We start from the raw sequence: 11,475 nt of genomic DNA, 5'->3' as shown, positions 1-11,475 counted from the left end.
AACGCAATGTAGTTTACCTAAACGAACAGAAAGTATCCTCCCTGGCAGAAGTATCTGTGTTGGCAGACTAGTTTGTGTTGACGCACAAGAGTGTATTTTCGGCTCATACTGAGAGTAGAGCCACTGAGTTTCCTACTTTTAGCCCAAGTCGGCCAGCAGTAGTATATCAAGCACGCCAGAAGAATGAGCGTCCCTGTTTCTATTGTCATAAAGTGGGACATATGATTAATGATTGCTTCATGCTTAAACGCAAACAAGGGATGCCTCTTCGTGCCAAGCCACCAACAGGTGTTGGTCTAATTCGTACGGTTGTGAGGTCTGCAACAAAACAGGTGCCCCAGGGTAACTGTAGTTTGAAAGTCTCAGTCCCCGTGTGCCATTGCACTTTGTGAAAGTACACTCTGAGTTAATCAGTGGAATATTCAGAGTGGGGGTACGTCCTATGTTGCCAGTGAAATAGTGTGACCTTAATAATGGGTAACGATATTGCCGGAGGAAAGGTAGTACCCGTATTGGAAGTATTGGATAAAAGTGACCACTCTCTCTCGAATGAGCTGGCACAGAGTTATCCACATGTGTTCCCCGCTTGTGCTGTCACTCGTGCTCAGGCACGACAAGAGGGTGACGTGATAGATTTGTCGAACACTGTTCTGTTCAGAGGTTGATCAAGAGTATGGATTGTGTGATACCTCTGAGAAGCTGATCACCTCTGACAAACAGCCCAGGAAAGAATCAAAGAACGTTGAACTTATTGCTGATGCAATACAGTTACCAGTCACTCGTGAGCAGCTGATTGCTAACCAAAAGGTTGACAACAAGCTTGTTAAATGTTTTTCTAGTGTTGTCTTATTGGAAGAAGAAGAAGAAGAACGTGGCTTACTTCATTGATGGTAATCTCCTCATGCGTAAATGGACATCCCATGATGACGCGTGTGGAGATTGGAATGCTGTTTATTAAATAGTGATTCCTACAGCCTTTCGACAAAATGTATTATCCCTTGCTCATGATCACCAGTGGTCTGGTCATTTAGGAATCACAAAGACTTATGATCGGATCCTTCGACATTTCTTTTGGCCGGGTTTAAAACAAGATGTGGCTCAGTTCTGTCGGACATGCCACACATGTCAGATAACAGGAAAACCAAATCAGGTTATTCCTCCCGCTCCTCTTTGTCCCATACCTGTCATAGGTGAACCATTCGAGCATGTGGTGGTTGATTGTGTCGGACCGTTACTGAAGACAAAATCAGGTAACCAGTTTTTGTTAAAGATAATGTGTATGGCTACAAGATACCCCGAGGCCATTCCTCTGCGAAGGATTACAGCCCCGGTAGTGAGTAAAGCCTTAATGAAATGATTCACGACATTCGGGTTACCTAAGGTGGTACAAAGCGATCAAGGTACCAATTTCCTATCCAAGCTCTTCAAGCAGGTGTTAAAATCCTTGTCAATTACGCACCGTGTGTCAAGCGCCTATCACCCAGAGTCTCAGGGTGCGCTTGAAAGATGGCATCAGACACTGAAGTCTATGCTACGTAAATATTGTTTGGAATCTGAAAAAGATTGGGATGAGGGAGTTCCTCTAGTTTTGTTTGCTGCTCGTGAAACTGTGCAGGAGTCCCTAGGTTTCAGCCCGGCTGAACTAGTGTTTGGTCATACAGTGAGAGGACCAATGAAAGTCCTTAAAGAACAGTTCTGGTCCCAAGAGTTGTGTACAGGAGACGAGAATGTGTTGGACTACGTTGTCGCTTTCGTGAGCGCCTACACCAAGCTTGTGCTCTCGCAAAGGAAGCTCTGTCTTCCTCACAGAGGAGCATGAAAAGACACTATGATAAAGAGGCTGTTTCTCATCCACTACAGCCAGGTGATCAAGTACTGGTGTTATTACCTGTTCCAGGATCTTCACTGTCAGCTCGTTTCTCTGGTCCTTATTTAATTGAAAATAAAATAAGTGAAACTGACTATGTGCTTCAAACTCCTGATAGACAACGCCAATCTCGTGTGTGTCACATTAACATGTTGAAAGCTTACCACATGTTACGAATCCCTTTTGGCCCGACAGTCTAGGGGGGGGGTGGTAATGAGACCCGTAACATAACTCATGCAATTTATAATAGTGACAAAGTAAAAGTGTGAACGAAATAACCACGACAACTGAAATCTACCATCAAACTCAGGGTTTATTGTAAAACACACGGTAATGGGGGGAGCAGGAAAAAGGGCTGAGCTGGACCCAAGGAAAGAAACAAGTATTCAAAAACACCCCTGAGCTAGACTAGCCTACTTTAACAACAGCTAACTAACCAAAAATACAGTGGGTGGTCCGCCCAGTTCTAACTAGTGTTTTTAACAAAGTTTACCTACGGGTAGTGTATGCCCATGGGCAACTTGTCTTGGTTCCCCCTTTTCCCACCAGCAAACAAACACAACACCATAACCAAAAACAATACTCACAGGTGATGACAAAGTGCTATGGAGGTGCTCAAACAAAAGATAGCTCAATACATAAAGAGAGAGTGAAACAGAGAGACCTACAGACATGGCATTTACAGAGAGATTGAGCTCTAGAGCAAACAACTGACAGGGTGTTTAAACCAAGGGAAAGGAACTGTGATAGAGTAGGAAACAGGAGGAGGTGTGTCTTCTGATTGATGATTGGCTTGGTGACTGATTGGGGAGTGATGATTTTCACCTGTGAGGGGAGAAGGAGAGAAAAGAACACAGGATACACACACACACACACAGGATACACACACAGGATACTGGTATCCGTAACAGAGACTAAGGGTTGAGTTTGCCTATTATAAACTTGTCAATAATATTGATCTGTTTCTCTCTCTCTCACACACATACACACACACACACACACCAGCAGTTGCTATGTTATTTAGCCAGTGCAATTTCATCACAAATTAGAGTATCTTTAATAGACTGACCAATTTACTTTACTCATGGTGGATACTTAGACAATGGGTTGACATGTTCATCTACAAATTGGGATTCTTAAGTGTTTTTTTTTGTAATTTAAAAAATACAATTATAAGGTTTGGATCAGCTCTAATATTCTAAAGATTGCTGCTTCCATCAATGTAATTGTCTGCATCATTTCCAATCCCCCATATATTTTTGGGATATATATATATATATATATATACATATATATATAATATATATATACACATACATACATACATACAATACATACATACATACATACATACATACATACATACATACATACATACATACATACAAACAGTTGAAGTCAGAAGTTTTCATACACCTTAGGCAAATACATTTCAACTCAGTTTTTCACAATTCCTGACATTTAATCCAAGTAAAAATGCCCTGTTTTAGGTCAGTTAGGATCACCACTTTATTTTAAGAATGTGAAATGTCAGAATAATAGTAGAGAGAATGATTTATTTAAGCTTTTATTTCTTTCATCACATTCCCAGTGGGTCAGAGGTTTACGTACACTCAATTAGTATTTGGTAGCATTGCCTTTAAATTGTTTCACTTGGATCAAACGTTTCGGGTAGCCTTCCACAAGCTTCCCACAATAAGTTGGGTGGAATTTTGGCCCATTCATCCTGACAGAGCTAGTGTAACTGAGTCAGGTTTCTAGGCCTCCTTGCTCACACACACTTTTTCAGTTCTGCCCGCAGAGGTCAGGGCTTTGTGATGGCCACTCCAATAGTTTTTAAGCCATTTTGTCACAACTTTGGAAGTATGCTTGGTTGGGGTCATTGTCCATTTGGAAGACCCATTTTCGACCAAGCTTTAACTTCCTGACTGATGTCTTCAGATGTTGCTTCAATATATCCACATAATTTCCCTCCCTCATGAAGCCATCTATTTTTGAAGTGCACCAGTCCCTCTTGCAGCAAAGCACCCCCACAACATGATGCTGCCACCCTCGGGCTTCACGGTTGGGATGGTGTTCTTCGGCTTGCAAACCTCCTCCTGTTTCGTCCAAACACAACGATGGTCAATATTGCCAAACAGTTATATCTTTGTTTCATCAGACCAGGAGACATTTCTCAAAAAAGTACAATCTTTGTCCCCATGTGCAGTTGCAAACCGTAGTCTGCCTTTTTTTATGGCGGTTTTGGAGCAGTGGCTTCTTCCTTGCTGAGAAGCCTTTCAGGTTATGTCGATATAGGACTCATTTTTACTGTGAATATAGATACCTTTGTATCTGTTTCCTCCAGCATCTTCACAAGGTCCTTTGCTGTTGTTCTGAGATTGATTTGCACATTTCGCACCAAAGTACTTTCATCTCTAGGAGACAGAACGTGTCTCCTTCCTGAGCGGTATGGCGGCTGGATGGTCCCATGGTGTTTACACTTGTGTACTATTGTTTGTACAGATGAACGTGGTACCTTCAGGCGTTTGGAAATTGCTCCCAAGGATGAACCAGACTTGTGGAGTTTTTTTTTCTGGAGTCTTGGCTGATTACTTTTAATTTTCCCATGATGTCAAGCAAAGCGGTACTGAGTTTGAAGGTAGGCCTTGAAATACATCCACAGGTACACCTCCAATTGACTCAAATTATGTCAATTAGCCTATCAGAAGCTTCTAATGCCGTGATATCATTTTCTGGAATTTTACAAGTTGTTTAAAGGCACAGTCAACTTAGTGTATGTAAACTTCTGACCCACTGGAATTGTGATACAGTGAATTATAAGTGAAAGAATCAATTGGAAAAATTACTTGTCATGCACAAAGTAGATGTCCTAACTGACTTGCCAAAACTATAGTTTGTTAACAAGAAATTTGTGGAGTGGTTGAAAAACGAGTTTTAATGACTGCATATATATACAGTTGAAGTCGGAAGTTTACATACACTTAGGCTGGAGTCATTAAAACTCGTTTTTCAACCACTCCACAAATGTCTTGTTAACAAACTATGTATATGCATACAGAAACATTCATACATATATACATACATTTTTTTTTGAATATACCTTTATTATTCCCTGCAAACCCTACCACCCTTCCCCCAATTGGAGTAAACTAATAAACAATAACACTTATGCTTCTACCTTCAGTTTATACATATTAATAACCTTCAGTGCATACATACACATTTTACATGCACAATCTTTCAATCGTTATATTTTGTTTGTTTTTAGTCCTTCCTCTATTTCTGATGTCCATCCAGTTAGATTTATATTTGTAACTGTGCTATTTCACAAAATTTCTGAACCTATATACATTTTACAGACCCCGTATGTTTTACATTGTTTATCTTGTTATTAGTCCCACCCTTCAGCTCCGTTCAACACCTCCCATCTGTCTCTTAACACCATCCATATTGGATTTCTATTTGCCATATATTTTTCAACTGTGCTGTGATGCTGAACCTTTCTATTCTCATAGCTTCTGCAGATTGTAAATTAAAGAAACATTTTTGCAAAAATAATAATTATATTATTGATTGATTGACTATGACTTTTTAAATCACCCAGTATTGGTATCTGCAACGTTAATTCTAGGTAAATGCTGCAATTCTTCAGCCATTCCTGGACCTGTGACCAAAAACGAGCTACATATGGACAATACCAAAATAAATGATCTAATGACTCTGCCTCCTCACAGCAGAATCTGCAGAGCTGGGAAGATTGTATCCCCCACATATATAACATTCTATTGGTTGCAAGAATTTTGTATAATAATTTAAATTGAAACATTTGAAATTTTGAATCCGGCATTGTTTTGTCTGTTAATTCATAAACCATGTGCCATGGAATGGGTACATCAAAAATCTCTTCCCAACTATTTTGCAATTTATACGGCACAGCTGTCAATTTTTAGGTCCTAAATGAAATTGGTATGTGTTCTTATTTTGCACAATTTTCCTTAAAACCACCTATGGTCTTTAATGCCGGGCCCGACAGACAAGTTCATAGAAAATAAAAAAATCGACAGTAAGTTATGTTTAAAATATAGATTTGTTTGGGCTGGTTAGACTCAGTTTAACCAGCCATTATTATGAGCTGTCCTCCCCTCAGCAGCCTCCACTGCTTAAAATATATTTATTTCTGTGAAACTTATTGAAATTTCCCAGAATTTTGCAACCCTAGTCAAAATACTGCTGGCCCTCCTCTGCTCCTCTGTTGTTAGATTGTGAGTCTAACCAGCCCAAACAAATCTACCCATCCATTAGCAATCTTAATAATCATGGCCTTCAATATAACACAATGTTGTTTATCTTTATCTTTACTGGGATCCCCATTAGCTGACGCCATGACGACCACTAATCTTCCTGGGCTCCATGAACACAACAAAACATAATTTACAATTTATATAGAAAAACTGTACCACAATTGACGGTAGTAGACAATACAAACATTTAACATGTAGACATTACAGACATCAGTTCTCGATTGGTCTGGTCAGGGTAGTTTGTTCAATTGCAGTTATGAAGTTATCATAGGTCAGGTAGCTCAGGGTAGATAAACTACCTCAGGGCATTATGCTGATTTACACCTTTTGATTCATTCACTCATCCTCTCCCCACATCTCCATCTTATTACCTGAGACAAAACATATTTTAGTAGTAGTCTAATCAGTCTCTGAGTTACAGAAGGGTCAGATGTGTCCAATCCTGTCTGCTCTCTACTGCCGTCTGCATGGTGATTGGCTGCTCTGTCGCCACGGAGATGGTGTGGTGTTGTGTAAGCGGGTGGAGACGGGGCTCTTTGGTAATCACATGACTGAGGTGTTCTCTGTTGGGTGCTTTAAATTTACACTGTTGCTTTCCAATTTCTTTCCAAGTGTTGTAAGATTCTGCTGGTTTCTCCTTAAATGACTGTTTTTGTTCAACAGTCTGATAGGTAAAGTACCTCGCTCATGGCTAGAACACTAATACTAATACCAGCAATCTTCCGGACACCTTTTTTACCTTTCCCATGGTGTAGTTTCTGTCAGAATGTTATCGTATGTTTTCGTGAGGAAGAATCGAGCTTGAGCTCCAGGTTGAATGGACAAACTAGACACATACGAATATATATCATATTTTATGTTTGTGTCATCCTGCTTAGTGAATCTGACAGCGTACTCGTAAGTATAGTAATAATTACTAGCATCTTTGTGATTGGAGTAGAATGCAACCCACGAGTTATAGAAATCAGTCTTCCATTTGGTGAAGGTCTTTTTGATGAACAGGCGAGCGCAAGCATAGCTGCCTTTAGTGTAGAGCTGCAGACTGGCGTCATAACCCTCTATGCCAACAGGAACCTTCCTGTCTGCGTCATCATACCGAGGCCCGGTTATGAAGACATTTGACCCGTCCTTGGAGAGGAGCTTGACCTGTAGGCCGTGGTTAAGGTACTGGTTGCTGTCATAGGTTCCGTAGCTGCGCGTGCCAAGAGGGAGAGAGAAGAGATTATTTCCATTGTTATTAAAGAGTGCCAGCATCACCCCCACATCCAGTAGGCTGTCAGGGACATTAGCCCATCCGAGCCGGGCGTACCCACTTTCTGTGGATTTCACCTGGATCACAACAGCATAGCACTCTGTGTGGTGGTCATTCACCACTGCCTCTTTCATTATAGCAGTGGACTCATTCAGAGTCATTCTGCCTGCTTCTTCAACCTTGTATGTGCTACTAGAGGCATAGCAGTTCTGTGTGAATAACATGGAGTGTACGTCATAGCCGGCAGCGTACAGAAATGCCTGCACACTGTCCACCCTGTTATGGATGACGGTCCTGATCTCCCGCAGGAGGGCGGGGCTGATTTGGTAGGTGTTATGGGGATCATACTCACTGCTATGGGGGTCATACTCACTGCTTCTTCGATAGTGCTGTGTTATGTAGACTGCCTCTAACAGTGGCCAGTTGGGGCTTGTTCTGACAACTAACCTGTCCATGTTCCTCTCTAAGTTTCCTGGGGTAAGGTAGTAGCTGCGAGTGACATAAGGATAGAGTGGGTATGCTGTTGGTGTGTTGATATTCCCAACTGCGTAGTAACCCTGTCTGTTCTGATCTGACAGTGGTGGAAAAAGTTCTTCATAGTTATTGAAGTAATGGAAGCCCCAGTCTCCCCTTTCTGGCGAGAACGTTGGTATGAGTACATCGTTGTTATCGACGTATAGGCCGCTAGAGACAAAGTGTAGCAGCATTAGGCCATGACGAGGGAATCTGTGGCCAAACTCGATGTTCCTGAGGTCATTTATTGAGCGAAGGACAGGTATGACTGCAGACACTAAGACCAGTGGTAGCAACAAGAAGAAGATGCAAAGCAAGGCTTTTCTCTCCATGGTAATCCTGTGAGAGAGAGAGAGAGAGAGAGACAGTATGATAGCAGGAGTACCTCAAGTATTTAAAATTGATGGATTGATTGATTGCATTTGGAATTGATTGATTGCAACGGCGAAGGTGCATAAAGATGGAGGAATTCAGATATGACGTTTTTAGCACCACACACAGACCCACACACACAGACCCACACACAGACCCACACACAGACCCACACACAGACCCACACAGACACACACACACACACACACACACACACACACACACACACAGAGACCCACAAACCACTGCGCGCAAAATGGTTCAATGTGTCAATAAATCTACTTTTCCCATTTGTTCAAATTGCCGCCGTCTTGGATCTAGAATTAGGATCATGTATACTGTGCTAAAGCTGATACCAAAAATAGTAACGCAGAGCAATGTATGGCAAATTTAGCAAATTAGGGTTTTGTGGTAAGTACATGGGAGTCGCCATCTTTGTTCACTAGTGATGGGGGAAAAAATCTATAAATGTACATATCACAATAATATTTTGGGACAATATTATATTTATATACACCGCTGTTCAAAAAATTTGGGGTCACTTAGAAATGTCCTTGTTTTTGAAAGAAAAGCACATTAATTTGTCCATTAAAATAACATCAAATTGATCACAAATACCGTGTAGACATTGTTAATGTTGTAAATGATCATTGTAGCTGGAAACTGCAGATTTTTTATGGAATATCTACGAAGTCGCTGTGGCGTACAGCAGGTCAGCCACTAGGGGGAGACTCGAGGTGACAGATGGAGTATACATCATGAGGCGATGGCGCCATCTGCTGGACGTGCCAGGTCTCAACGGGCTCTCCGCCCAGGACTAATAGGGGCTGATTGGGGAGTTGGTGAGTAATCAAGGGCTGATTGCTCACCAGCTGTACAAGCCCCATAAAGCTGCCAGAAGGGCAGCACACAGGGAAGGACTCGGGGAAGTAAGGTGACTTCTGTGTAGTTGGAGACGGTGCCCGAGCTAAGATGAGGGAGTTTGTGTGCATGACAGGATACTGCAAGACCCGGAGCCCAGAAGACTGTGTCCCGGAGAGGGAGGGTCTCATGGGGGTGACCTATCCTTTTCTTTTGATTTATTATTTAATAAACACCCTTGAAAACGAGCAAATCATACTCCGTCTGTGTCTGATCTCTGTAAATGTTTTGACCAAACCCCCTGGTCTGCCACAGCGTACAGAGGCCCATTATCAGCAACATCACTGCTGTGTTCCAATTGCACATTGTCTTAGTTAATCCAAGTTTATAATTTTAAAATGCTAATCATGATCATTAGAAACCCTTTTGCAATTGTTAGCACAGCTGAAAACTGTTCTGATTAAAGAAGCAATTAAACTGGCCTTTAGACTAGTTGAGTATCTGGAGCATCAGCATTTGTGGGTCGATTACTGGCTCAAAATGGCCAGAAACAAAGACCTTTCTTCTGAAACTCGTCAGTCTATTCTTGTTCTGAGAAATGAAGGCAAAATGTGAGAAATTGCCAAGAAACTGAAGATCTCGAACAACGCTGTGCACTACCCCCTTCACAGAACAGTGCAAACTGGCTCTAACCAGAATAGAAAGAGTGGGAGGCACCGGTGCACAACTGAGCAAAGGGACAAGTACATTAGAGTGTCTAGTGTGAGAAACAGACACCTCACAAGTCCTCAACTGGCAGCTACATTAAATAGTACTCACAAAACACCAGTCTCAACGTCAACAGTTAAGTTGCGACTCCGGGATGCTGGCCTTCTAGGCAGAGTTGCAAAGAAAAATGCCATATCTCAGACTGGCCAATAAAAAGAAAAGATTAAGATGGGCAAAAGAACACAGACACTGGACAGAGGATCTCTGCCTAGAAGGATAAACTTGGACTAGCTAACACAACGTGCCATTGGAACACAGGATTGGTGGTTGCTGATAATGGGCCCCTGTACACCTATGTAGATATTCCATAAATTGCCATTTCCAGCTACAATAGTCATTTACAACATTAACAATGTCTTAACATCAAAATAATAAGTGATTTTAATGGACAAATACATGTGATTTTCTTCTCATAGCTCAGGCCATCTTTATGTAGAGCAACAATAATTGTTTTCAGATCCTCAGAGAGTTCTTTGCCATAAGGTGCTATGTTGAACTTCCAGTGACCAGTCAGTATGAGGGAGTGTGAAAGCGATGACACCAAATTTAACACACCTGCTCCCCATTCACACCTGAGACCCTGTAACACTAACGAGTCACTTGACACCGGGGAGGGAAAATGGCTAATTGGGCCCAATTTGGACATTTTCACTTAGGGGTGTACTCACTTTTGTTGCCAGCGGTTTAGACATTAGTGGCTGTGTGTTGAGTTATTTTGAGGGGACAGCAAATTTACACTGTTATACAAGCTGTACACTCACTACTTTACATTGTAGCAAAGTGTCATTTCTTCAGTGTTGTCATATGAAAAATATTGACAAAAATGTGAAGGGTGAACTCAATTTTGTGTTTTTTTGTGTATATATAATTTATATATTTTTGCTACTGTAGGTTAAATATCTTCTCTGAATTAAGATTCAAAGTGCTCAATCGCTGTTAGGAATTTTACAGTACAATTCCTAATCGCACGCATAATACATGCGAGAATTTAGCAGAAAAGGGAATATCTCATTGTAATCAGATAGACCAGATCTAAGATCATAAACACTGTTAAATATTTTACAATTCCCAACTGCACACAAATATGAGTTTAAGAGAAAAAGTATCTATGCATTAGTAAATTCTTCTCTTACCGTGTTCCTGGTGAACCGTCCTCTGATCTAGTGAACACTGAACCACCTCACCTCCTTTTACAGCCCAGCAGAAGACTGACGTCTCCAGAAAAGGAAATGAGTCATTGGCTATTATTCCCCAAACAAGACCACATTTTATTGGTCCAAACCGAAACAAATCTGTAGCAATCAAAGTTTTGACAACCCAGTACAACACAGTAGATCATTGTAGAGTACAGTACAGTACAGTACAACACAGTAGATCATTGTAGAGTACAGTACAGTACAGTACAGTACAGTACAGTACAGTACAGTACAGTACAGTAGATCATTGTACAGTACAGTACAGTACAGTACAGTAGATCATTGTAGAGTACAGTACAGTAGAGTACAGTACAGTAGAGTAGAGTGCAGTACAGAAGAGTA

The 11,475-nt window shown here is 41.2% G+C and overlaps 1 protein-coding gene across 1 annotated transcript; it reads right to left on the bottom strand.

Moving 5' to 3' along the window:
• Positions 1–3,403: 3,403 nt before the first annotated feature.
• LOC115104155 (uncharacterized) lies at positions 3,404–11,156 on the bottom strand. Its single transcript, XM_029625400.2, has 2 exons — positions 11,071–11,156; positions 3,404–8,275 (listed from the first exon to the last, which is right to left on the bottom strand). The coding sequence occupies exon 2, from the start codon at positions 8,266–8,268 to the stop codon at positions 6,907–6,909; it is 1,362 nt and encodes a 453-aa protein (XP_029481260.2). The 5' UTR covers positions 8,269–8,275; positions 11,071–11,156; the 3' UTR covers positions 3,404–6,906.
• Between the last annotated feature and the right edge of the window lie 319 nt (positions 11,157–11,475).

Source organism: Oncorhynchus nerka, linkage group LG21, assembly GCF_034236695.1.
Source record: "Oncorhynchus nerka isolate Pitt River linkage group LG21, Oner_Uvic_2.0, whole genome shotgun sequence".
NCBI classification, from domain to species: domain Eukaryota; kingdom Metazoa; phylum Chordata; class Actinopteri; order Salmoniformes; family Salmonidae; genus Oncorhynchus; species Oncorhynchus nerka.
Note: the sequence above shows the minus strand (reverse complement) of the source record. Positions and strands in the feature narration are given on the sequence as shown.